Source organism: Amblyomma mixtum, chromosome 3 (assembly GCF_055824585.1).
Source record: "Amblyomma mixtum isolate Tamu chromosome 3, ASM5582458v1, whole genome shotgun sequence".
In the NCBI taxonomy this organism is placed as follows: Eukaryota; Metazoa; Arthropoda; class Arachnida; order Ixodida; family Ixodidae; genus Amblyomma; species Amblyomma mixtum.
This window is the reverse complement of record NC_143014.1, coordinates 168689740-168717392: the sequence shown is the minus strand read 5'-3', so window position 1 is coordinate 168717392 and position 27653 is coordinate 168689740. Positions and strand designations below refer to the sequence as shown.

General features: G+C 45.8%; 1 protein-coding gene across 6 annotated transcripts in view; it reads right to left on the bottom strand.

The window, feature by feature from the left end:
• Window positions 1-8004: 8004 nt before the first annotated feature.
• LOC149352652 (EEIG family member 2) overlaps window positions 8005-27653 on the bottom strand; it is a 48994-nt gene continuing 29345 nt past the window's right edge. For 2 of the 6 annotated variants that reach the window (XM_089581857.1, XM_089581855.1), the window contains exons 6-8: window positions 27273-27450; window positions 19595-19694; window positions 8005-15425 (exon numbers count right to left, since the gene is read on the bottom strand). In XM_089581857.1, the coding sequence (XP_089437983.1) occupies window positions 15225-15425; window positions 19595-19694; window positions 27273-27450 (479 nt within the window). In that variant the 3' untranslated portion in view covers window positions 8005-15224. The remainder of the gene's footprint in view (window positions 15426-19594; window positions 19695-27272; window positions 27451-27653) is intronic. The other 4 variants (XM_089581856.1, XM_089581859.1, XM_089581860.1 and 1 more) reach the window with 4 other exon arrangements.

Below are 27653 nucleotides of genomic sequence, written 5' to 3'. Positions count from 1 at the left end.
TCGGGCAGTTGCAGACGGTAGCAGTGTAGCTGGAGGTGCCATTAGGCTTGCGCGCTCCAGAATCGAGAGCGTATCTAAAAAACTAGGCTGAATTGCAGCTTAAACTTTATCGTCGAAGCAAGGTAAGTCATAGCGAAAAGTAACAACAACAGTAGTTGCCGGTAAACATGCCGACCGGAATCGCAAGGACTGCTGAATTGGCTGAAGCGGGCGGCTCTCGCTTGAAAGGACGTCGCCATGTTTTCACGCCAAGGGCGCAAAAGCCGCAACTGCCGATTGCGTTCGTACGCTAACGGTAGCCCGTCGCCCGCGCGAATCGCTTCAGCGCATTCCGTTGTTCGACTAAGCGTAGTAAATTGGGGCGACGTCACGACGACGTAGCAGGAAGGCGGATCCGTGTTGTCACGCCGCCGTCACCGCGGCTCGAGCCAATCAGCGAAGTGCGACTGCGACATGTCGCAAAAGGCGACACCGGGAGAATACCACCCCTAGTTTCGCGGCTCGCCGCTGCGGCGCTGGCGTCGCGCTCCCGAGAGAGCACTCGCATTCCAATCGCAAAATGGGAGGTGGCGAAGCTACGCGCTCCGATGCGCTCCGTACGCGATCCTACGGAGCGGTCTCGATCTGCCATTGCAATTCAGCATAAGACAGAAAACACAGAACAAAAGGGGAGACACTACAAGCGCTGACTCGCAACTAAGGTTTATTAGAAAAAACAGACAGAATACATACAGTAACCACCCACGACTGCGTACGTCATAACACCGGCGAAAAACAGATTACATGCATGGCGTGAAAGATGATCTAAACAGGAGCAGCTCGCGTGTGCACCCGGTTATTTAAGTACCTAAATTCCAAATCTGACAAGGCCACTGAAGGTTCACTGACGCACCGTTTGCCGTTTTTTAGAATAAAGAACGCTTCCATCAGCTCCCGAGTCACTAGCTTATCTTGGTGGCGAAAAAGAACATTGGTTTTCGGGAAAAGCGGTGTGCATTTGCAAACCCGCCAGTGTGCGGGAAGGTTTCGCGCGAGTCACTGCCGAGTAAGTTGCGGTGCTCTGAGAGCCTTACGTTTACACAATAAACCTTAGTTGCGAGTCAGCGCTTGTAGTGTCTCCCCTCTTGTTCTGTTTTTTTTTTCCACCATGAATTCACACCAACTAGCCCAAATCTTTCGGTTTTGGTTCTCCGTCATCGCAGACGATGGAGATTTCCAAATAATTCTGACCGAATCAGGCAAGTACCCCACATAAATGTAGTATAAAACACCACCAAATGCAACCTCTGTTCGAAATCTGAACCCGAACAAACGTGCGATTAGGGCGAGAGAATTTCTTTTTTTTTATTTTCTCTGATTTATGCAACAGTCGGTAATGTGAGCTGTGCTCCCAGTGGGTTTATCAGCGTATGCACAGAAATTGAGCCACACATAGCTCCGCCTCAAAATTTTGATAGTTACCTTACAAAGCCCACTCGGTCATTGTAGAGCAAAACACTTAGTTTGCGACCTTCAACTGCATATTTATAAATTGTAGGCAATGCACTCTGCTGCATTGGAGAAATGCCGATGTTCAAACGCAAATACTTTCGCTTTTTTTTTTTGCAAGCCATCGTTGTCTAATATTAATCAGTGCACTCCCCCAATCATGGAGGAAAGAACTCCCCAACGCACTTACGCCTCGCACAGAGAGGGCCTGGGTTCGAACCGCAATGCCGGCTGATTTCTGTTTCAGAAATGTGATTCTCGTGCGTACATGCTCGGCTGACAGGTCCTGTACACGCCACTCATAAGAAATGCTTTCACATTGAAACAGGCCTGTTTTTCCAAGTTTGTTTTATCATGAAATCAACGCTGTACTGTTTTATCGTATTGTAGATCTTTATCGTGAAGAGTTTTAAAAATTTTCTCGCCTCAACCGCTGGCGATCGTTTACGCTCAACCAGCCGCGCATGATGCAAACCCATATACCGCCTGTTCCGTATTTATCTGTCTGTGTTAAAAAAAATTCTCCTGCGCAAACTACTGGACTACGAGGTCTGTTAGAAAAGTATCCGACCTTTGACCGTTGAAAAAAAACTTGCATAACTGGAGCGTTTTGCAAACCTACTCATCTTTAAAGTAGTCTACTGGGACTCCACACACTTCTCCCAGCGGTGCTGCCATGTGGCAAGTATTCCGAAAAGGCCCTTTTCGGAATGGAGTTTAGCTCAGCTGTCGTTGCAGCCATAATGTTCTTCCTTGTCTGAAATCGCGCTCCTCTCAATGGCCTTTTGATTTTGGGAGCCAGAAATCGCAGGGGCCATATCAGGACAATAAGGAGTCTGTTGAACTACAGGAGTGTTTTTTCACCAAAAATTCTGATTCGAGTGCGAGGAATGTGCAGGAGCATTGGCGCGATGGGTGCGCCAATTTCCTGCTGACCTCAGCTCCGGGTTCTTGCGCCGCACAGCATCACGTAGGCAACGGAGGACATCCCTGTAGTACTCTTTGGTCATTGTTTGACCCTGTAGAGTGCGTACTCATGGTCTGCCACACAGAGGGTGTCAAAGAAAGCAGTCAGCATCACTTCCACATTGCTGCGCAATTGGCGGGCCTTCTTAAGTCTTGGTGACGTGGAATGCTTCCACTCTGACGACTGAGATCTGGTTTCCGGGTCGTACCTGTACACCCAAGACTCGTCACTAGTGATTATGATGTTGATGAAGTCGGGGTCACTGTTTGCGGAATCCAGCATGTCCTGTGAGACTTCAACACGAAGCTGCATGCTTTTGCTCCACCGTGAGCAGCTTCGGCACGAATTTCGCCGCAACTCTCTCCATGGCCAAATCTTCGGTGATAATGGAATGTGCGGAGAAATTGCTCATGTCCACCTCTTCCTCAATTTCTCGGATAGTCACGCGACAGTCCCGCATGACCATAGCGTTCAGTTCGGCAATGCATGGTCATTTTGGCATGTTGATGGCCGATTGGAGCGTGGCTCGATCGTTCTCCACCGATGTGCGGCCATCTTTAAAACAATTGTAACACTGCTTAAACTGTGTGCTGCTCATAGCATCTTCACCGAAAGCCGTCTGAATATTTCGAATGGTTTCCACTCGGCTGTCGCCAAGTTTATGGCAAAATTTGTTGCAGTAGCGCTGCTCCTTTCACTCCGCCATTTTCCTTGCAATAAAAAACCGACGACTGCACACTGCCTCACTCAAACGCTGCTTCCCAGCGAATGACGCTATCGGCAGGCGGGAAAAAATTCATGCATGCGCATGGTTCAAGGTCGCCTGATGCAAGCGCGCTTGTCTCATATCCATCAGGTGTTCGCAAAAAAATAAAAATAAAGTTGGATACTTTTCTAACAGACCTCGTATATGGGCTCAAACGCCGACCACAAGGTAGCTTATGATGGTCTTCGTCTTTCGATAATATATTTAATATCTAAACTTGCCTGCATTTTCAGGAATTGGCGAAAAACTGCATTCGGCTGCGGCAGAACTTTTCGAGGCGAGCAAAGCCGCTGATGATGATGATGATGATGATGTAGCCTTCCCTTTGTAACGGGCGGGCGCCTACCAAAGGTGCCCTGGCTGGATAGATACACACATAAAAACACCACTATCAAACGCGAAGCGGCAAACACACACGCGAATACCGACGAAACAGTACTGGTCTAATGTCGCACCAGCGTCCACCACTCTGTCAGTCGGCGCTTCGTCGCTGCAACTGCCGCATGGTTTGCCGCATCTGCTGTGCAGCCCTCGTTCGAAGAACGGAAACCCAGCGCCTGCGGAAACGTAGCGCCCTCGTGCGGTGGCGTTGGCAGCTTCTCGCAGAGTAGGACGATGTGCTCCGTTGTTTCGTCGTGCTCTCCGCAGGCTCTGCACTGGGTGCATTCGACTGTAGTGTCGAAGCGCTTGCGGTACACAAGCGTTGGCATGGCACCCGCGCGTGCCTCAAACAACAGGCGGCTGCCTACACTGTTGTCGTAGAAGCTCTCAACGCAGATGTCCTGCTTGGCTGCCCGGTACACTTCCAGTGTCGACTTCCCCTCCATGGCAGCCCTCCACGCCTCTCGCTCCTGCGCATGCACTTGGGTATTAACTGCCTTGGCCCATTTCCTCGCGTTGTCGGCTTGTACTTCATTTCTGAAGAAGCCGAACTTGCGACGAAGGTGTTGGAGCCGCTTCACCCATGTAGTCCGCAGGCAGTATTGACTTACATAGTCAAAGACTCTGCGCGCCCATCGATTTTTGTGCATCAGGCGCAGCCGGCCGTCGTAGGCTATTTTGCTTCTTGCCTCGCGAGCCTCGAAGGTAGACCAACCGAGGTCTCCCTGCACTGCCTCGTTAGCCACCCGCCCATGACACCCAGGCGCCAGACGTCCCACCGCTCGCTGACCACGCTCGAGCCATTCCCTTGTGGGCGCTGTCACGCAGATAACTGAGTTTGCAAATGACAATGCGGGCACATGAACTGCCTTCCACAGCTCGCGGACCATAACAAATCGATTGCAGCCCCATAGGCACCGCCTTCTCAATATGTTTCCCGCTCGCTGCGAAGCTTGTTTCAAGTGTTCCTCATGTTTTGCAGCATATTCTGGCTGCGTGCTGAACCTAATGCCTAGGTATCGGTATTCAGTTGCCATCTCGAGGACGTCCCCGTTTGGTAGGTGGACCGGCTGCTCGGCGTCCAGCGGCGCTGAAAAACACAGCACCGCCGACTTCTTTGAGTTGAAGCTCAGGCCAAGTGGCGCCATGGTCTCAGCGCATATGTTGATGAGAGCCTGGAGGTCCGCATTGGTCTCTGCCATTAATACTACATCATCGGCAAAGACTAGGCCCGGTAATATCCATCGGTCCTTTACACCACCGCTGATGTAGCTTAGCGTGAACCCCAACTGCGCTTCCAACAGCTTGCGCTCCACCCCTGCAGCGTACAACATATACAAAAGAGGGGACAACGGGCAGCCCTGCCTCAACCCTTTCTGTACGGCCACTGGCTCCGAGCTGACGCCGCACACTGTGGCCACCACTGTGCAGCGTGCATAGAGGCGACGAAGCACGTCGATCCAGGCGGAGGGCATTTCCAATGACTCTAGGCGTTGCATTAGAGGCTCATGTGGTACGCTGTCATACGCCTTCGCGACGTCCATAAAACAGCAGGTCAGCCCACGAGCTTCCCTTCTTGCAACCTCAATACACTGGGTGAGGACAAAAATATTATCCTCCAGCCGCCGGTCTCGACGAAAACCATTTTGGAGCTCCGTCAGATGCCCATTTTGCTCCGCCCAGCCACTCATCCGCACTTTTAACACCTGCGTAAACACTCTGTACATTACACTTGTCACTGTCAGAGGCCGGTAGTCACGCAGAAGGCCGCTGTCCCCACCCCTCTTGGGAATCAGTGTCACTCTTGCACGAAGCCAGTCTGCTGGTATTGGTGCACCTTCCAGAATGCCCCCGAAGATATTCGCCATTTGTTTTCTTGACTGGGCACCGAGGCACTTGACGAGGCCAGCGGGGATGCCATCCAAACCGCAGGCTGTACGCGCGCTGATTTTGCCAATGGCCCTGTCGCCAGTTTGACAGGCTGCGTCATCTGGCGAGCAGTGAGGCAACCGATGTCGCGGCTTGGAGCGGGAATGCCCACCTCGCGCGGTTTCTTCGAATATGCGTGTCGTCTGCTCCTTGAAATTAATACGATCGGAAAGAGATATCATTCTTCTTTCTAAAAGTAACCCAGAACAATGTTTAAAATAACATCCAAGACATTAATAAACGGGAGCTGGTCACCTCTTGTTTCCATCTTGTTTTCAATGCCGTCTGTTTTCGATGATTCGGTCCGGACGTTACGGGAGCTTCGTTTTAGCCCTGTGGTTTGTGTTCGCGCCGTGCGGAAAATAGCGATATGCCGTCATACTCCGCGGACGAGAAGGCTGCTGCTGTACGCTGCGCTAGATCGTAATAATTTCAACGAGCTGGCGACACGCACCTTCGAAGCCATTCCCGCCCCAAGCCGTGACATCGCGGTTGCCTCACCCCTCGTCAGATGGCGCAGCCTGTCGAACTGGCTTCTTTGCTCGCCTCGACGAAAAGTTCTGCCGCAGCCGAATGCAGTTTTTCGCCGATTCCTGAAAATGCAGGCAAGTTTAGGTATTAAATTACTTATCGAAAGACGAAGACCATCATAAGCTACCTTGTAATCGGCGTTTTGAGCCCATATAGTTCAGTAGATTGCGCAGGAGAATTTTTCGTAACAGGGACAGATAAATACGGAACACGCGGTATATTCGTCTGCCCCAAAACCGACAAACCGAAAGCTGCCAACGCTGGGTTTTTGTGGAAGGGCGTTTGGTGCGCCATCTGTTGTTTGCATAGGAAAGCGCCACGACGCGAAGGGCGCCGAGGTCAGCATTACAAGCTGCGCAGGTCCTTTGATGGCGCCACTGCCGCCTTTCACGGCAATCCGGCGCTGGCGGCTTTCACTTCGTTGATCTCGGCGCAGACGATTACAGAGTTACATCATTCGCGGCTGAATCGAGTAAGTACCGTTGTAAAACTTGCTATGAGACAAAAGTTACCACAATACGCAAGCTCTGTGCTCCGTTTTACCGCAAACGATGAGGCGGGAAATTTTTTTGAAGTCTTCACGATAAAGATACTGTACGTATGGTAAAAGCCAAATTTTTCGGCAAATACTGAGCTGAATAAATAGCAACCAATGCAATAATTCACAATACTTGTCATCACATGAAGACCGAGCCAAATATTGTGCTGGGAGAACGACTTTTAATTTCTTTCAGAAACCCATTCATCATATCCAGAATTGCTCTGGCACCGTCGTGGAGGAATCGTACACGCTCAGGTAACACGACAGAGCAGTGTTTCTAGGAAAGGCCAAAGACTGCCGAGAGGCATGTCTGACGGACCCAGTCGATTCTGGAAGTGTCTCCTGCGACCAGGTCGATTCTTATTAGCGGTACGGTGGACGTCGCTGCCTATCGTACTCGTAGAGAAAGGAATTCGTAAATTTGAAGAGTTCGGCCTCCTTCTCACTCTAGATACAGTGTTCTAGAAGGCTTTGTAGCGGCAAAAGTGGCGCTCTTCCCGTGCTGCTTTCAAAGCGGTTGCCGCGGCGCGGCGTTGGTGTGTCTCGATGCGCGCGCCCCCTCCGGAGGGGGCGCGCATCGAGGTATACCCATAGAGTTAATATAACCAACTGAGGTACCCTACTCTTGGAGTGAAAAACAACAGTTGCTAACAATGGGCCGCGGTCCGCGGCGTCTTGTATTACTCTGCTGGCTCATCGCAACAGTAAATGAAATAAACTTCTTAATGTTTGTATCAAACAATCCATGTATCAAGATTCTAGACCTCAATTTTTTCTTGTGATAAGCTTCTTGTTTAGGTCACAAGAATTGCTTATTAAGCAGTGGATTACTTTTTCGTCGTGGAGGAATTCAGTGCGCGGAGGCTGAATGTGGGCGGAGCTTCACTGCAGACTTAAGTTGTATCCGACTATAGTAAGTGGTTTTAATAGCATAGCAAATGGAAGGAAAAGATTTTTGCTAGTCCCGGCATCTGCCATTAGGGGCATTCGCCAAAGGAGGTCTTCAGCCAATGTCGTTGACCGCTGTTAATTTTGTTCTGGTTAATCTCCTAGTTTGAAATCTCAGGTGGCTGGCAGGTACCACCATCAAACAGAATTAAAGGACCATAAACACCGAATTTTAGGAATTTTTGTTTTATTGTGAAAGCATAACTAGACCCATTACAGGAAAACCCGGTGGCATGCATGCGTTTGTAGTTGAGTAGCCCAATTTCAGGATTTCATTTCCCTTTTTTAATGCAAAAGCATTTCTAGCCATGTAGCACTGTAAATCTAGCCCAACAAGCACAGTTTTCTTTTTGTAGAGTGCAATTGTAACTTCATGAGTACTGCTCCGATTAGGATGTGCCGAAACATGCAATACAGCATCCCACAATTCCTCCCCAACAATCACAGGCACAATTTGTTCACAGTAATACTCAATTTTTATTCAGTTAGTCAAAACGTGCAGCATCCTTACAACCGATGAACCTCTCAGTCCGACATGTTTTCTTCTTTTGTATAAAGTTTAACTGTTGAAAATCGGTCCAACAAAAATGGGTGGCTTCATTTGAGAAAAAATGCTGTACTTTAAATGTTTTTATCGAAGCAATATAAAAGACTGCAGTATTAACAGCTGGTAAAAAAAATAGGTGTTCTTTTCCCCCACACATCCACTTTGGCACCATGTTACTGATGTGGCAAACTTGAAAAATGCATGCTCAACCATTCCACCTTACAGCTAAATGTAGCACAACCTTCCATCAAGTTTAATTTCAGATGCACACGAAGTGTTCACAACAGGGTATTCAAATCAAAATTTTCACCACACCATTTGTTAATACTGCAAAAAAGACATCTGCTGATTAGCTTTTCATCTGAACCTCACTCCAGTGGCACCTGTTAGGGTAATGTTGGTCACAAGTCAGGTAGTGAACTGCTCAGTAGACAATCTTGAACCTTTCAAGGCTGGCTACATGGGAATTCAAGGCCATTAGCAGGATGATTAAAGTTCTCCAAACTGGCTGCCAACTGCAAACAAAAGGTTCTCACGGTGCTGTGGGAGACTGATTATAATGGCGGTGCTGAAAAAAAAAAATAAAAATGTAGCAGTTACCACGCTAAACCAAAGTTCCACTACACCTATCAAAGCAATCAGCACCAAAAATTATTACTGTTCCATTTGGAGCAGCCTGTAGTCAGTGCCAAAGACTTGGGCTAAAAGCTAGAGGTGGCAGCTTGCCACATAGCCCTGCTTGTTTTTTATAAAACCTTGGTACAATTTCTTCTGAAAATGAGAAACTAATTTGTAAACATAAACACCGAAATTGCATATTTCAACTCATAAAAAAAGTTTCTGCAGCCCTTCAGAATATTAAGCATGCACCAAGTTTTGCCCAACCATACAACACAAAATGCCAAAGGAAACGCCAAATTTATGTGCATGCTTTGTCTTAGCATAAGCATCCATGCACGACACAGCATACCAAAGTTGTCAGTTTTTTGGCATGCATGTGCACGAAAAACAAACTCCAGCAGCAAAAACTGCAACAAAGGTAATAAAAAAGAAAAGAAAGCAAATTTAAATGTGATAAATAACTCCACCTTTGCTCTGCTCATGAACACACTACAGTCAAGTTCTTTTTGTACTGCAACAGTTCTTTTTAATGGAAAACGCACCCTAAATTTGCCTTGGTGGCAAATCTCACAATGACTCTGATGTATAGAAATAGAATGCCTTTCATAATGGTGTGCTGCCTAGAACTAAAAATTACACTCACCTCCAACCCTAACCCAACCCTCAATTCCCAGGAAAAAAAGGCCATAATTAATGTAAAAACGTTACAAGTAACTGCTCCTGGAAAATTTGCAACATTTCATAACATACATGAGCAGTTGCATGGCTGAATGTAAACTCAAAAAGGTAGTTAAGGTATGGTACTGCACCCAAGCACTGCAGACGTTCTTACACAGGGCAAAAAAAAAAAATATCTTTACTTTTGGCAGCTATAATGAAATCTGATATTCTGATGACACAGCAGTTCAATGTTTTTGTTCCCTTTTAACCCACCTGACTGTCACTAATAATCCAAGAAGTAGCACATGATGCCAAAGACAGAGTCCTGGCATAATTTTAGTGGTTGACTCCAGCACGCAATTCAAACATCACTGATACATTCATTAATGGCGCCGATTCAAGACTGATGCAAATCTGAGCTGCACAGAAACATATAAGTGGGGATCAGTCACTAAAATTTAAAAATATTGTTATTAGATCACTGAAATGGAACAAAAGCATCCAGCATGGTCAAGGACTTTGCACCATCATGCATAAGAGTTACAAAAAAAATAATTTCGTACTACAATGTGGTCAAAGTACTTAAAACCATTTTACCCAATTGCGCATGGGAAGAGAAAACAACAGAGCATTGTTTTGGCAAACCATGCTTCTACAGCACACAGGGACAATGGTAATGACTAGAAACTGCAGGTTCTCAGCTGGCAGTCAGTTTAACACAGGAAGGGCTACTGCCCACCTTCGGAGCTGCACAACTCACTTCCTAATCAGAGGGCAAATGGCACCTAAAAACATTGACAATAGGCACTCACTTGGCACACTCATGTACGAACTTCACTATACACATACATTACTTCGTAGACACTGCATGTACACAAAGAATTGATTTAACAATGCAGCTGTCTCTTGAAACATTAAACCATACAGTTCCATTACAGTAATGGAGTGCACTGTGTGAAGTATGAGTGACCTGCCAGCTACAGAGGGGAATAACTTTACAGCCAAAAGAATGGTTGGTATGAAAGAAGAACTTAGCTGCAACATGAGCTTTACATGGTTTAGAAAGCTGGAACATATTGGGCACAGTGCATCAACAAATATTTGATCGGTCATTGTTTAATGACAGCCAATTTAACATCTTTCTGCCACAAGCACTGCCTCATGTACAAGATAGTGTCATGCTAGTTATTCACCCAATATGGTGAGCTTCAGGCAGCCCTTGCAAGAAATTTCACTCTGCTGCTCCGAAGTTGGGACCAGTGGCCAGAGAATGAGCCGCTAGCATGTGAACATCTACTGCTCAGTTGAAAAAGACAAGCTACTACAAAGATGGCTGCCCCCACTGTAATACAGGTTTGTCTGCAGCTTATCTGATGGCATTGACAAACAAATGAGGGCTGAACATCGCATGTGCCTGTCTGACAACCGTGTGGTCTACACACAACAGGCATGCCACAGCAAAATGCTGAAGTCCCATGCATTCATGCTGAAGAAAACCCAAACATAAAAAAGGAGCGGGGAAAGGAAGAAAGGCAAAACGGAAGCAAAAGGCCGGCTCTGTGCTTCCATTTTAGCGCAGCGTTTATGGATAATCAGAGCTCCTAATGGTTTAGCATGCACAGAATAGTAACTCGAACACCATTCAAAGTATGCTTTACACTGAACATGAAGGATACAGTTACAAACCACAATGAGAAGAAATGCCAGGAATTGTGCTGTACACTGGTGTACATTCTAGCTTGAGGTATCTGTGAACACGACCATTTTCTGCCAACTTTCTTGCCTAACCGTTTTCCTTTTCTCAGGTAAATGGTCACATTACCTTTCTCAAGTCAGTGCCATGGAGCTTATGGGGATGGGGTGGCCTTCTTTGCACACAGCCTTGTTCGCATGTACTAAGGGCTCTTAGTAGAGCCTGCTAACTGCACTCAGCTATTTTAGAAAACATTTTCAAATTCCCCGCAAGCAACAGTGCAGTAGCAAGAATACAAAGCTTAAGCCACAAAAGCAGGACTATGGCTGAATGAGAAATTTAATTGCTTGTTGGGATGATCATTTTACTTCCCTCTAAAAAGACACTTGCTAAAACAAGCATGAATGTCGAATATAATACTGGTGAACAAAGCCTTAAATAAAATTACAGCCACACTCAGTCTAGCTTGTAAAGTTGTCAAATAAAGCAAACTGAAGCCTTTCTACTCGCTGCACATCTTTATTTAACCTTTGTACACAATAGTGTACATCGCAAACTCTCAGCTTTTCCTCAGTGTGTGCTCGAGCCAGCACCAATTTTTACACTTCAGGCGAATTTAGCAGCCTTTACTTTGCAAACAGGATGCTTTTTTATGCCAACAAGCAAATGCAACAAAACAAATTTCACGAAACAGTGAGCCAGGTAGGATGTTTTCCACCATTTTCTGGCAGACAGATTTTGTTACCAGTACTAATGTCTTCTTTTTGCATCATGTGCACCTTTGAAACATAAAATAATTCCACGATCCTTGTTGTGTCAACTCCATAAATCCTGGTGTTCCACTACTAGAGTTTCTAATTTTCTCTGTGAGAAATTTTCTATGTGCCTATAAAAAATGAACCATTGACGTTTTTCTATTGGAAAACTGACCAGTCAGCTTTCTTGAAGCCTGGATATAATATTTAGGCCAAAAAATATTTTCTTTTGATTTGAAATAATAATGGCACCGGAAAGTGCTAAAGCGAAATGTGAAAAAAAAAAAAAAAAAGCCAGATTCACTCAATCACAGCACAGTTCCTTGCATTTTCACCCTCAATCTACACAGAGAAGGCATGCATTCTTTGTGCAGGTAAACACACACACACAACAAAGAAGCAGTTATTATACTTGAGCCCAGTTTCACAGGTAGCACATTCATTCCACTTCTCTGAAGAAAACTTATTTGTAGTTCTTGAGCATGCACACAAGCAAGAGAGAAAAATAAGGAACTGATTGATTTAAACTTGGTTAAACAAAGATACATAGCTTGAAGGCAGGCCACACTATTTTGTATACTGTTGCTGGCTGGCACGAACCGAATCAAAGTAATAAGAATGGCTTTGATTGGAGCTGGTTCAATAGAGAGAATAAATAGGTAGCTTTGACATCCACTACAGTAAGAAAAATGCAGCAAAGCTACTGCATATTAGACGTTCCTTCAATCTATCATGAGGTCCACTAGTCCAATGTTCACTCAGCCAACATCTCTATTCACATAATTTTGTGCGACACTCCTGAAATGTGGCTTAGCCTAGCAAGGCTGCAGCTGGTATTGAAAAGCATGCCAGTGCAAGTCTCCAAGCTAAAGCACAATGCTTTGTCCCATAATACCAAGAAAAAATATGCAACAGCAACCTCAGTTTATTTACAAGATAGCAGAAAGTTTTCTCCAGGCTGGTTTTTCTGGGCTTTAAAATTTGATAGAACAACCAGCACAGCAACAGTTACACAAAACAGATGTGTGAGAGATAAACATGACCAAAGAAGCCACTCCCCAACTAGGATACAAATATAAGCCAACATTTAAAACACGAAAATCAACATTCAACCTGTCAGAAGTGCTATAAATATGTGATACCCAGAATAAAGATATCATAAATATTTCTTGAATAGAGAAGCCCACAAGCACACACACACACACACACAAAAAATGACACATTCAAAAATAAAAAAAAATTCCCCAAGACCTTTCGGTACATTCTACCACACAGCTTAGCATTTTGTTACACTCAAAAAATGCTCTACAGCACACCTCCTAGGCTATTTCTAGGCTCACACTTGGTCTGAAGAAAAAGTAAAGCTGACAAAAAAAAAAAAAAAAAAAACAGCTTAACGGTTCCCATATTAAAAGGAACACACATTCATTCCACGGTCAGTATTCACAACCGTGCAAAAACATAAGTGACACACAAAAGCATGGAAGAATGCAATCCGCACAGAAACTGTATACACCTGCATCCTGGTAACAAATGCCAGAAATGCAGTAGTACACTAACTTATCCAATGTGAGGACATGTAGGGGAAACTAAACACACATTCAGTGAAACATTCCATTCATGCATTCACAAATGCACACAAACAAAAAATAAACATTCATTCAGTTAAAACACACACTTGGTCCATGCGTTCAAACACTTTCATTCAACATCATTTTTCTTCTGTTTTATATTAGTTATCCGCTGCAAAAATTGATGGACAATATATATCCAACTCTTTAACAATGTTGTCAAAAAATGCAGTAACTGAAGAAACACACAGACGAAAAAAGGTCTGGAAAATGACAACTGCAGGGTAAGAAAGCACTGAGAGGCAATGATGCAACCTGTGCACTTGCTTTCCCACATGCTCTGAAAAACTATCAGGCATCTGTAGCTCACGCTGCCTTAACCATACCAAAATGTAACCCAACCTGACGCCAGATCCTACTGAACCTTAAAAGAAAAGAAAAAAAAAAAACAGAAATGGAAAAGTGCACCGAGAGATTTCAGGGGCACATCAGGAAATATTTAGAGGGTGAAATCTGCACAAGAAGATAAGAAGCACTTCAAACTACGAAGCTGTTGTTTATATCCCTGAAACACCAACAACGCAATGCATGCCTATAATCTTTAAAGTCATCAAATAACTTGTGCTGAGGCGATTAATAAGCAAGTGTACAAGATAAAAAAGTGTTGATAAGTGGCACTGCAAAAAAGAAAAAAAGCTGCAAAGCCCAGCTGGCTTTTGCAAGAGAATAGGAAAAAAAATTGACAATGACATGATATTTTCTGAACAAAGAAACCTACAAAGAAGGAAGACCAATGCAGAACTTAGAAGCCTGTAGAGTAATAAAACTATATTATAAATTTCCCCACAAATCTTTGACTACATTGAGCAACACAAATTTACTTAGATTAGTGAACTTAAGCAAAATACAAAAATGAAAATAGAACAAAGTGTACCCAGAGGATCTAGTACACAAATGGGAGCAAATGCAGCAAACATGTTGCTCACTTTCAAGATGACAGTGAATTTCCCAAACGCTAACCTGTCAGGATTTTTATCATGCATGAACTTTCAAACAGAAAAAGGTTTACTCGAATTAACTGCACATTGCAGGCATAAAAGTAGAGTCAACCTGAACTGCCCTCAAAGGTCATTCCTAAAGCCAGTGAACAACATGCACAACATTCAGCAATTTAAAACTAAAAAGTTAGGCTTAAATCTTTCACCTGCTGAAAAACATCACAATTGTTTTTGGCAGGGCAGAAAGAATATCATTACCTGCATTTAAATCTTTTTCTACCTTTACTGGCAGCAAAAAATTTGTTTTAACTTTAAGACTTCAGAGGCACAGAGATATGCCAGCTGTGTCTATTTCAGAGAACACGAATAGCTCTAAATGAATGCAAGTTTCATGTGGAATGAATAAAGCCCATGAAGGTGTTGGAGACAGCAGCTCATTTACAACAATGCCAGAAACGGGAAGTAATGTTAAATGCTTCCTCCATGCTGCACTTTCTGCACTGGTTACTATATTATGTATCACCGGCCTGAATTTTGGGGAATCAATCTTCAAATCCCCTTCCAGAGTGGAACAAGCAGTTACACCTGTCACATTAAAAGCTGCAGGCAGGGGAAAAAAACAGCGTGAAAAAACTCCACAGAAAGAACGACATTAAGACAGTTGCTGAGCCACATTCTGAAGGAAACTGGGGACACAGCAGCCCCGACTGCAAAGAAAAATGGTGCTGAGAAAGGCTCATGAGAGGGAAACAAATAACGAAAGACAACCAAAGAAGAAACTTGCAAGGGCATTGCAGGAGGAGGAGAAGGCAGCTGTGCAAAGAGAGCTCAATCGCATGAGGCGGCGGCTTTGAGGCTGCTTGCAGTGCCAGTCTTGAGAGCTGGCACGCCATCCTTTCCAATGAAAAGCTGCAGCCCCTGACCTTCCGCTGGCTCTGCCTCGAGGTTTGTGTCACGGATGAGATCCTCAATGAGCTGGTCAGCATTGACACGTGTCGAGTCCATGCGATGTTCCTCAGTAATCTGTTTCTACATCATGGAAGAAGGAGTAAAAAGAAAACATGTAAACCACTTTTTCATGTTTGCACAAAACATGTGCTATCAAAACAGCGTTTGCTCTCTGATCTGACAGTAGGTTTAGCATGCACTCGAGGAGTTTCAGTTCAGAAGGAATGGTGCTGATTGCGTAAACTCAAGTAAAATGTTGACAAAAATAACATTGTTAACTGCTAAATGCACAGCATTTTTTCAAAGTGTTGTTCTTCTGGAAATGCTACGAGGAATTTTCACACATTCAAATGACGATAATTCTCCACACACGAAAATCAAGCAATGAGTTAGGAATGAAAATACCACTCTTGCCAGCTGAATGCTGGTATTATAGCCTGCGGAGATGTGTGGAATAGAGCAAAGCATCTTGAAACAGAGTCTCAACGAGTATCCTGGCTCCTCCTGTTCTAAGCAAAAGCTTGTTAATGACACCAGCCAGTCATGGCCCTAGCTAGCAATTTGGAAACACTCTGCTGCTTCCTCCTTACTGCTTTCTTATCACGACAGTGTGTTACAGCCTCTCAGGTGTGGTAACTTTGGTTTTGACTGAATTAATGATAACCCATCCATGATTAGCACTGAGAGTAAGCTGCATGAAGAAAGGAGGCTGTATTACACATGCCTGCAATAATTGATACAGTAGAACAAAGTTAATTCAAAGCCTGTTGGACTGCATAAGATATTATTTATTTATTTATTTATTTATTTACAAATACTGCAGGCCCTTCTCGGGCCCATGCAGGAGTGGATACAAAGGAGACAACACAGGGGAACAAGTTAGGTACATATATGATACAAAATAAGGATTCATCATCATAGCGGCATCGTGGTGGTAATGATGCCAATTCAGGGAAACGAAAATAGCGGGTTCAGCACGGAAACAAATATAGTTACAAAAAATACAAAATGAAAGTCAGCATCAGTTTTATCACGGTGGCATTACTGATGAATCAATGCTATTGACATGCTCTATGAATGATTCAACTGAGTTGCCGTTTACAGCAGCCGAGGGTAGTTTGTTCCAGCTAGATATAGCCGATGGAAACAAAGAATATTTATGAGAATTAATATGGCTTATTGTTGATGAAGTGCTTTCTCATGGTTAGTTCTCGAAGAGTGACGAAATGGTTCCTGGAGGCATGCTTCTCTTGATATGTTCAAATTACCGTGATAAAGTAAGAACAGAAATTTTAGTCTTGATGTTGTTCTACGCTGTGCCAAGCTATGAAGATATGCTTTGTGAAGTAGGTTAGATACGCTGGAATGTCTGGAAAAGTTTGAATATACAAAGCGTACTGCTAAGTTTTAAATGCGTTCCAGTTTGCCTATCAAATATTGCTGGCGTGGACTCCAAATAATGTCAGCATATTCTAAGGTTGGTCTCACGAGCGCTTTATATGCATTAAGTTTTACATTAGGAGGAGCGTTGCGTAATCTTCTTCTGAGGAAATACAGCTTTCCTTGGGCCTTATGACATATGTTTTAAATGTGCTGTTCCCAGCTTAGATTGCTTGATAGTGTCACTCCTAGGTATTTTATATAATTAGTTTTCTCAATTGGGACATTGGCTATAATGTATGAAAAATCTAGTGGCTTTTCTTGTTGCTAAAAATTATGCATTTTGTTTTAGTGGCATTGAGTCTCATTCCCCATCTGGTGCATTTAGTTTAGTCTGATCTTCTATAGAATCCATTACCTTATATACTACGCAGTCGTCCGCGAAGAGTTGAATTTGTACCCCAGGGTGAATGCATGAATGGACATCATTGATATAAATTAAGAACAATAAGGGGGCGAGGACTGAACCTTGTGGTACTCCTGAGTAGACATCCAAGTTATCAGACTCAGATTTGACACACTGTTTACGGTTTTTCAAAAAGCAGTCAATCCATGTAATGATGTTGTTTTCAATACTTATAGCCTGCAGTTTCGTTCAAATCAAGATATTCAAATCAAGCAAGTTTTCGAGTTATCCGAAATCAAAGCAAAATGAAAAAGGCAAGTGGAAGCATTGCTCAACCATTTGCAGTAAATTAGCACTGCTACCAGTGCACTAAACAAAGCTGCGGTCAAAGTTGAACGTTGAACTCCTACAGCGGCAGCTTGTTTGGTCTCGTCATGGTCACCCTAAATTCGATCACGTCTGCTTCAATGTCAGCAGGATATGGCCATGCATCTCTCTCGGTGTAACTCGGTTATTGGCAAAGCTCTTTGCAGTTCGCCAGCGCTTTCACACTCCTATGTTCCCGGCACATGCGAGGGTGGTGGCCAAGTTTGGATATGGTTGTATAGGATTTTCAAGGGATATTTTGTGGGGACTCGCCCTGCTCTGTCACCTTCGGCTTGGCTTTCTGCGATGCGTCCTACTTAATTATTTTAACAAGGGAGGGCGCTCTCCAGTTCCTAGTTACCGTATTTACTCAAATGTAACGCGACCGCGAATGTAACGCGAGGGGTGACTTTACATGCTGCCCAGTGGGAAAAAAATAAAACCACGAATATAACGCGAGGCTTACAGACGCAAAACAAAGTACCTTTAATGAACATCGTGGCCAACATGTTTATTCATCTTCCTCGCTTTCGGACTCGGAGTTCTCGGAAACAGAGTCCTCCTTTTCGCTGTCGACCTCCCAGACGATGTCATCCTCTGTGCCATCGAGGTTATTGGATATGCAGCACTTCTTGAACGAATGAACGACCATGTCGTGAGGCAGGCTGTGCCACGCGGCAGACACCCACTCAGCGATCTGAGAAGCGCACGGTCGCTTGATTCTGCCGGAGGGCGTCAGAGCCTGATCTTCCCGGATCCAGTCATTGTACAGTTTCCGTACCCTGTCCTTGAACGGTTTATTCAGACAGACGTCCAGTGGCTGCAGAACAGAGGTCATGCCTCCGGGAATAACTACAAGGTGAGTTTTTGTATTTTCCAGCCTCTTCTTCACATCAGGAGTCAGGTGTCCGCGAAATGAATCCAACACCAGGATTGATGCTGGGTGAAGAAGCGCGCTTTGGCTTTGGATGGATGGGGATTTGGCCTAATTTGGCTTCCCTGGTACCCATGTTGCCAACATAAGATAGCAAAACTGCGGAAACCGAAACCGAGCTGATAGCTTCGAAAGGGCTGCACCGCGGCACTGCTTTAGGCCATTCGAAGTGCAGTATTCGATTATAATGCGAGGGTAGACTTTAAGCGGAATAAATCTTGGAAAAAACTCTCGTTACATTCGAGTAAATACGGTACTTTAAACAAGGCTCCGCTTTCCACCAGCGAGGCCCTGTGGAAACATTTTCTCGCAAGCTTGTCCCGTCCGGCCCAGAGCTTCTCCCCTGCCTTAGCGTGAGGTGATAATTCACTTGTAACCTTCCTGTTGAGTCGGACTACCTTGATTCCATAGCATATTTTGTTGCTAGCTGGCGTTATTGTTATTGCAGCAATAAATATTTAGTTTGTGTCGGCAAGTGCCGTTCCTTTATTCCCTCAAAGCAAGGCCTGCCGTGGTTGGAGTGCGCTTTGCTTATTAGTGCACGTGATCAAGGGGTGTGGTCCAGTGGTTTGGACTGTTAGAGCAGTTGGTTTAGTGAGGAGAATGAATTTATCCCCCTGTTTCAACCCTACAACTTTGAGAGTTCAATATACGCAATAATTCAGTATATCTGGGATATACTATATGTATCAAAATCTGCAGCTGAAAAATCCCTGGCAGCTGAGGCAGCCTGTCACTGTGGCTATGGGAAGGGCGAATGGAAGCCTGAAATCATTATTAGCATAAAGAACGAGGCATCGTGTCACTGTAATGTGACAAAAAAACCTATCGATCACCTTCAGGTGACTCCGCTCAAGCTGACTAACTGCCAACATGGCCATCGGGTGCACAAGTGGCTAACAATTAATGGACATTGGCACAATGTCACAAGGACAAAGGCACCCAAGAAAAAGTTGCTGCAAACAGTTTGCCCAACAAAATTGCTCTAGTGCAACCACACCTACACAGCCATGCAGCTAAAGATGGAACACAGAGGACAAAGAGGTCACTGAAACACCAGCACTTGTACAAAGGCAGCAAACAGAGGACAACAATGCGAGGCAACAATTCACAAAACACAGAGAGGTGAAAATAGAAGAAGATGAAGCAAGAGCAGACACTCACGTAGAGCAAGTTCTGTACCTTGCTGATGGGGCGCTTTCTATCAGGAGGCTTCAGGGATCCTGGGAATGTGTCACTGTAGCTTGAACCAGAGCTCAGGTTCCTGTAAAAGCAATGCACATGTGTCATACGCTGGGGTGGAGACACCAAATGTCTGGATGCCGTGTTCTTAGTTTCAAACGTTGTGTATTGCCCCAGGGCATGTGATACGCACTCCGCGATTCAGATATGCGTGGTAAATAATTTATTATTGCATTATTTGTACTAAGCAAATTCGGTTTCTGAGCGCTGAGGCGTGCTATGATGTCACAACCAGGGAAGAGCAGCAACCCTGGTCACATAGGCCCCAAAAGTTGTAATGCATGGATTGCTGTGCCGTCTGCTCTTGTACACATGGTATGCTGTACGTACCAGCGCCTTTCGAACTTTCGAAATGCTGGCAGACTTGGTCGGTACTGCGATATGCTGAGAAAAGCCAAGCGAGCGAGGGGAGATATCGAGTTCTGAAACCAAGCAGCCAGCTTGGGCCAATCTCAGTCGGCATACCGCGTATGCAAACGCAGTTTCTGCGTTGTATTTCGCTTTGCCGCATTACGACGATGCCAATGCTCAGTGTGTACATCTGTGTTGGTGACCCGTAGCTGACAGCGCATCAGTCAGCCAATCACCTGGTCACATTACAGCGATACGATGCCTCACTGTTCGTACCAACCAATACCCGTCGCTGTCTTCACTTCGCTCACCCGTGCAGCTGCGCTGCGAGACTGCTCAGGGTCCTGTGGCAGCTGATTATGATTAAGACAACTTCTTGTTGGGCTAGTTTGGTAACTGATCATTGTAATTTAAAGGGGGCAAAAACCACACACGCACGCGCACGCACACACACAATTACCCCAGGAATGCGCCCATGACGACAACTGCATCTCAGTGCTCCTTTTGCTTACATACCTAGCTGTATCTGTATACAGGCAGCAATTACGCGCTCGTTCAGCATGGTGAATTGCAAGCTGTATTTTACTCAGGTAATTATCTCTTCTCTTTTGCAGCAGCTGTACGTTTTCTTGTTTACGCAGTGCAATAACTCTGCAAGGATTGCCGAAGAATACGAACACCAGCCTGGGGAACGCTTTATAGCCAGGTTGTTGACGGTGTAAGACGGGTATTTCTCGCTTGTTGTAACTGAGTGTCAAGTACTTGATTTTAAATTGGTTTTTCCAGAAGTATGTTCAGCGCCAATTTGCGATAATCAAAATGGCTTAATTTGTTGTCTTCAAGTGATGCCGACTAATGCTAGATGTCGCCACGGGTGCCTGCAGCATTGGTCGACAGACTGGGTCACACTGCCTAGCAGCGGTGCTTCCCGCTCAATGTATTTGCGTCCTAAGATGTAAGCAATTCTCGATTTCAGGTCACTACAGTCGAACCCCGCAATAACGAAACTGCCGGGGAAGGAAAACCTTTTCGTTGTCGTGAGAATTTCGCTGTCGCGAAAATGGACAAACAAGCACACCCATTACCTTCCAGAACCAAAATTTAATGAAAAAAGTCGCTTATTTTGCTCTGCTTGACATTGCTGTGCAGGAGCTTGACGACTCTGGCTTCGCAGCTTGATAAGCTATGCATAGCTTCGTCGTCGTCGTGGTCGCCGAGAAAAGTCTGGATAACATCGAAAGCATCAAGCACATCACGCGAGCTTACTTGCGTAACTTTCCTGCATCCAGGACGATGCTGCTTCAGCGTCGACGCGCGCACACTCCCCTGACAACACTTTGGCGACGATGCAGTGCCGCGCTTTAAATCGACTTAGCCATCCGGCGCTCGCCTTAAAGTTGTCGTGCCCCAGAATGCATGCGAAGTCAATCGCCTTTTGCTGCAGAAGGCTTCCAGACAAAGGCACCTTGTTCGCTCTCTTGTTCAGGAACCACTGAAATACGGCTTTGTCCACGCCTTCGTAGACCGGCGTTGCCAAAGTCTTGTTCAGAGCGCGCGCGCCGTTCTGGAGTGCCGCCATGATGCCATTCTTTGATTTCAGAATCGTAGAAAGTGAGCTGCACGGTATACTGAACAAGTGAGCTGCACGGGATACTGAACTCCTCCGCAATGTCCGTCTTCTTTCTGCCTTTTTGAGCTTCGGCGATGATAGCAGCCCTGCAGCGTCAAAAACTTGCGCTTCTTTACAGGAGGCAGCATGTTTTCCGACAGTCGAAAAACAACAAAAAACACTGTACACAAGCAAGTCGCGGGCGAATTCGGCTTGCACAAGGCGGACGGCGAGATCGGCGAGATAGCGTGGTCGGCGCACTAGAGAAAAGAAAAAAAAAGGGTTCCTTGCTCTTCCCCGGTTGGCCGGCGGTGTAGTCACGTGAAACGTCACGTGCGTGCGTAGTCGCCAACAGACGGGCTAACAAAAAGCCGCTTTCAGCGGGCAAAAAAAGAAATTGCTTTGCTATCATCATTACCGAAACAACCAAAAGTAAACAAAAATGGCTGCGCCGGTGCTTGTTGGCAGGTGAAATGAATGGGCCCGACTTGTCGGATGAGTGTGCTGCTGCAGTTTTGCCCATTTTATGTTCCCGACTGGCTGATGTGCCGAAAAAATGTTGCAGATCACTACCTCAAACTTTCGTTAATGCGGGACTGCTTTTTAAAAACCCTTCGCTGTTGAGAGGAGACAAATGCATTGAAGCCTATGGGAGTTCGCCGGGGGCGCCAGAATTTTTCGTTGCCGCGAGAATTTCGTTCTTGAGGGCTTTCGTTATTGAGGGGTTCAACTGTATTGTCAAAACTACGCTCAATGACCATTTGTATTTGAGTGTCCTCAGAAAAAGTAGCGGTGGCAAACGAGGTCATGGACCGACAACCCTTCTTGATACCACTCTGACCGGCACGAACCCGCACGACCAGCGACAGCTGCTCTGGCCAGGCTGTAGGATCGCAGCGGCACATGCAGCCCTTGACTGACGGCTCCACTCAAGAAGGCAAAAGCAGTGTAGTTTGTAGTAAAAGCTTTTCCTCCTCCTCCGCTGGCGAGTCAAAGGGTGAATATATGAAATGTAGTCATTCGTTTTGCTTATTCATAGTACAGTAGAACCCCGCTGTTACGTTCCTCACTGCTGCGTTTTCCCGGCTGTTACGTCGTTTTCTTCGGGTCCCGGCATAGCTTCCATAGGATCCAATGTATTGGGAACCCCGCTGTTAAGTCGTATCCGAGGAAACGATCCCGCATGATACGTCGCAACCAGGCTCCCCGAACCCGCCCGGGCAATGCGCGCCAACCGGCATTTTGATTTTTGACGAGTCTTGGCCAGGCTTGGCTACGGAACTGGCTACAAGAAGCCGCACGCGAGTTGGAGAGGTCGCCACTAGATGGCTATCTGCCTCGCGAAAGCCGAATGCCGCGATCTTTATCGTGGGAGGTGGTGACAAGGAGGCAGGGCTGCGGGCGCTTATCTGTTTTTCTCATCCAGCATACGCTTCGGCAGAGGCAGTTGTTGCCACGCGCGTCTTTTCTTTTCTTTCACTCTTTCTTTTTATCTTTTAACTCTCCTCTATCTGCAAGTGACAGCGGTGGTGGCTCGGCTGGAGTCAGTCGGCAGGCCCGTGCAATTTCCTTTTCATCCATCTCTCACTCGCAACAACATCTTTATCGTGCTTTGATGGCGTGATAGCTTTGCATAAGCGGAAGGCGCTTCCCCTTGAGGAAAAGCTGGAAGTACTAAACACAGTCGACAGGCAGTCAGGGCGGCCTACGCGGAGCAGCGCGGCGAGCAGCCTACGAAAATTTCAGTGCTTGACGCTGTGCACAACGTCGCTTCAGCGTGGACTGCAGTGAGCGCGTGAACTGCACAGCACTGCTGCGTGCGGTGTGGCCGCACTGCAAAGCGACGCTGACAGCAATGCGGCCTTTGCTATTGAGAAACGCGTTGTTCTTTCCAGCGAGCGAAAGAAACTGCAATCCACCATTCTCGATTTTTTAAAGTCCTAGGGTCAATTTGCGGAAATAAATTGTTTCAAGTCAAAGCTGCACTGTTTTCATTAATTTTCGGTGCTTTCCTCACTGTTGCGTTTTCCCGGCTGTTACGTTTTTTTTTCCCGGTCCGGTGAAAAACGTATGAACGGGGTTCTACTGTACAAAGAAGGTGTAGGCAAGAGCAACTATAGTCATCGCTTCATCAACATAAAGGTTTCGCTCGGCCGCCGATTCTGGTGCCGGCTGGTGCGTCAGCAACAGCATACCTATTTGCCGATCAGCACACCGACTGCCAAGTCGCCGACGCAGCGCCTGGCTGATGTCTCGCGTTGCCGTTCATAGTACATCACGTTACTACTGTGCTGTGATGTCACCAATTATCACTGATATTGTTCCCATGGTTAAACGTTGCCAACTGTCTTGCTAGCAATGGGTCTCAATAGTGAGAAAAAGCACTTAAAAGATTCTTTGAAGCTGAATTAAAATATATTTTAGGCACAGGCCGCATCCAAAACTCGGCCATGGATGACCTTAGATATACAGAGGGAGCCCATAACAAGCTTATAGCCTCAAAATTTGCTGTCTCAACCCCTTTTAGACGCATTGTACACAACTGTGTACACTGCGAACTTGCAGCTTTTACTGAGAGTGTGCTGCGCCTAGGAGTGATTTCATTGCTTCAGTCAAATTTAGTCTCCTTCTTGTCGCAAATAATTGTGTTTTTGTGCTATACAGCGAATGCAGTAAATAATATTTCACTAAACAGTGAGCTGGGTACCACATCGTCCGCAATTTTTATGCAGATTTTGCCGCCAGTAATTCACCGAGAGATTGACCTACAGGTGGCAGCACCATTACTCCACTAGTGTGTACGAACTGTACACACAGCGGTTCACTCCTAAGTTTACAGAGAATTTTCTGCCGAAGAAAACGTGCCTTCTGCAATGGATGAGTGATATACTTCTTAAAAAGTTTTGGTTTTGCACAGAAAAGAGTAAAATCGGCAAACGCCACACAAAAGAAGCGCGGATTGCAGGAAAACACGGGACTGGCATGCAACCACATAACCCCTATTTTATGAATTTCTCATGTTTTGGCGTATCTTTTCCTTGTACCGCACTCACGGGCCTTTTATATTTATTGCGTCACACTTCCCAAACTGTAGTTATGTTTTTTCTTTGCATTTCACCAATGTGTGCGTTGCTGCCTGTGCAACAGAAGTGATATACAGTCGCCGACCGATTTTTCGGACTCGGAGGGACCAGGAAAATGGTCCGAATAATCAAACAGTCCGAAAAATCCGTGAACTTAAAAAAATAAACATTTCTGCGAAAAACCAGCTTTCAAAATCGCGAAAATCACCGCTCCCCATGTTCCGCCTACAAGCGATAATATTAGACTCTATCTGAGTCATAGCCATGCCTTCTTCATGTCCGCACCCTATCACATCATGATACCAGATAGTGGGACGCGGCCGCGGTCATGCGGCGAATGAATGCACTCACTGCACGAAGCAAGAACAGTCAGTTTGCATGGGGCAATGACGTTTGCGAAGACCGAGCTAACCCATGGGTAACCCACGGGAAGACGCGAGCAGAAGCGGGCGCCTCCGAATGAAGTTTCTCCCCCCACTCCGCGCACCGCGCGTCCTTTGTAGGCCATCTCGATGGCAACGGAGAGCATCTTATTATCTCGAATAGCAACGATGAAGAACAAATAGCCAAGCCTATCCAAGCCAGTCCGATTGTGCCCGCCGAGCTGATTCCGGTTAAATCCAATATGGCGCCTTTCGCGGTGGCGGCAAACGGGTTGGTTGTGACAGCGATGCCCGCTCGCATCTATGTTAGGCTGAAATAACGAACTTTCGGTTGAAAAACGATCATCACAACACTGCTGGTGCCTATTTTAGTCCGAAAATTCAAACTTTTAGACTCCACAAAGTCCGAAATATTGGTCGTGAAAACGTACACATTCCTATGAGGTGCACGATGGTTCCTCAGCGAAGTCCGAAATATCGCGCTAGTTCGAATTATTGGAGTCCGAAATATTGGTCGGCTACTGTAGTTGTACGGGTGTCAGAAAGGCAAATTTAGTGCGACTGCCAGCGGGTGTATATTGCCTCATGAGACACGGTGCTACACTTAAAGATAAGTGCCATTCGAAACATAGTTTTTCTAGCAACGTACTATGCATGCACTTTCCTTCCACTATTTTTCTAAAGCAATGCCGCTGTGCCTGTCTGTGCTTGAGCCCACGCAGAGGTGCACATACTTTCCGCCCTGACCTACCTCAAAAAAGACACAGTACGATTCACTTGCATTCTTGTGTCAAGGATTAAGCAGATTAAATGCAGCGTTGGCAGCATACCACCTGGCATGTGTCCACAGATAGTGAGCGCACATAACCGGTCTGGCTAGACGACATCGGCACTTCTCCGAACTGCTTGCCCAAAGTAAATCATGTCGGCATTGCACAAGAATTTCTGACGCACAAGGAAGCTGACTGCTCACACGTGCACCATGTGAAGTGTGTTTCAGTCAAGTGGAGTGAGCTCACCGAACTTAGTGCGAGGCTATGATTTTTGTAGTTTGTAGTTGTAGTTTTGTAGTGTAATTTCAGTAATCGAGTGACAATGCACGAATGACTCCGAATGTGAGTGTCACACGTTTAAAATAACAGTTTGGCCATGTGGCAGGACTATTACGGTCACCAAAATTTAGGAGTTTCAACGATTAATTTGTTATAAGTTGAAATGCAGGCTACGTATTAGTTGCTGCGAAGACACTGCAGATCACTGCGTGTGAGTGCGGTTAGGCGTGTGCAAGGAATTTTGAGGGAACGAAGATTTCTTTAGCAATGTAATTATCGGCTGTGCCAGTCTTATATACAAAACATAAATTCGGCGATATTTGGAAAACAGGCATTGGAAATAAAACCTTCCACATATTAATTCGCTGTCCCCCCAAAAATTGATTGTCTTCCTATTCATGCTACTATTAAGATCTATTACTCCTTGCAAAGTAAACACTGCCACGTATGAAGGGAATGATAGTTAAGCACGTTTGACATTCAGTGTGTAAGAAGGGGCTGTGGCTCAGCAGAACCTAGGTCGCCTTCCAACGTCCAGCAAAAGTTCAGGCCAAACGTTCCGGCTGCGAGCGAGCTTCACGCCTCTGAATCGTCGTCGTCTTTCACCCACACAGTTCCCCACAGTGAGTGAGCGTGGCTGCTACACTACAAGTGCTATTATGTTCCGCTACAAAGAATAACGTAGTACATATGATATTCTCTTAATTTTTACTTGACAGGAGCTAAGTACTTAGCATGACTAGCAACGTCAGCCAGATGATCAGACTCAGCCCATCATCTACGAGACTATCCCGACGGCGCGGACGGTCCCGGTCGACTTGTTTCATCCATAGTAAGAAACTGCGAGGCGACAGTGTGTATGCACGCGAGAGCAGTGCCGTACCCTTTTCAAGCATGGAAGAAGCAAAACTCAGGAGAGGCCCTCACTATCCGAGCGGCATGCCAAAAAGTGTGCCGAAGTCACGCGCTTTCACAAGGACTACTGGGAGTCTTTGGCCGACAGTGCAGCATCGTCATCCGCTGCACTGCCTGCTGTGCGTGCGCAGGCGCGCAGAGACGGCGGCCCAGTGCTCAGTTAGCCAGATCTGATTTCCCCATCACTTATGCAAGAGGAAAACCTACCTGACATGTCCAGACTCCGAGCTACCATGGCGCGAGTGCGACTGGAGACTGCCATAGCCTGAGCCACGGGAGTGTTGGCTGTGGTAGCTTGAATTGCGTGAGTGGCACTGCTCAAAGTCCTCCTCCCGGCGAGGCTCACCTGGCTCCGGACACCCCACGCCACCGTTGCCCCCCTCTGCTGCAAACATGAAAAAAAAAAAAAAGAAAACAGCACCCTAATGGTCAGTATGACACACTATGTAGCTAATATAGATGCAGCCATGTATATATATGCAGGACAGCGGTAACTGTATGGTGGTTTCAATTTACCTTCTCTGTGGCCTTCACAATTGTGATTTATATTATATGTTTTATTTGCTACCAAATCAGAGAAGATGCTAC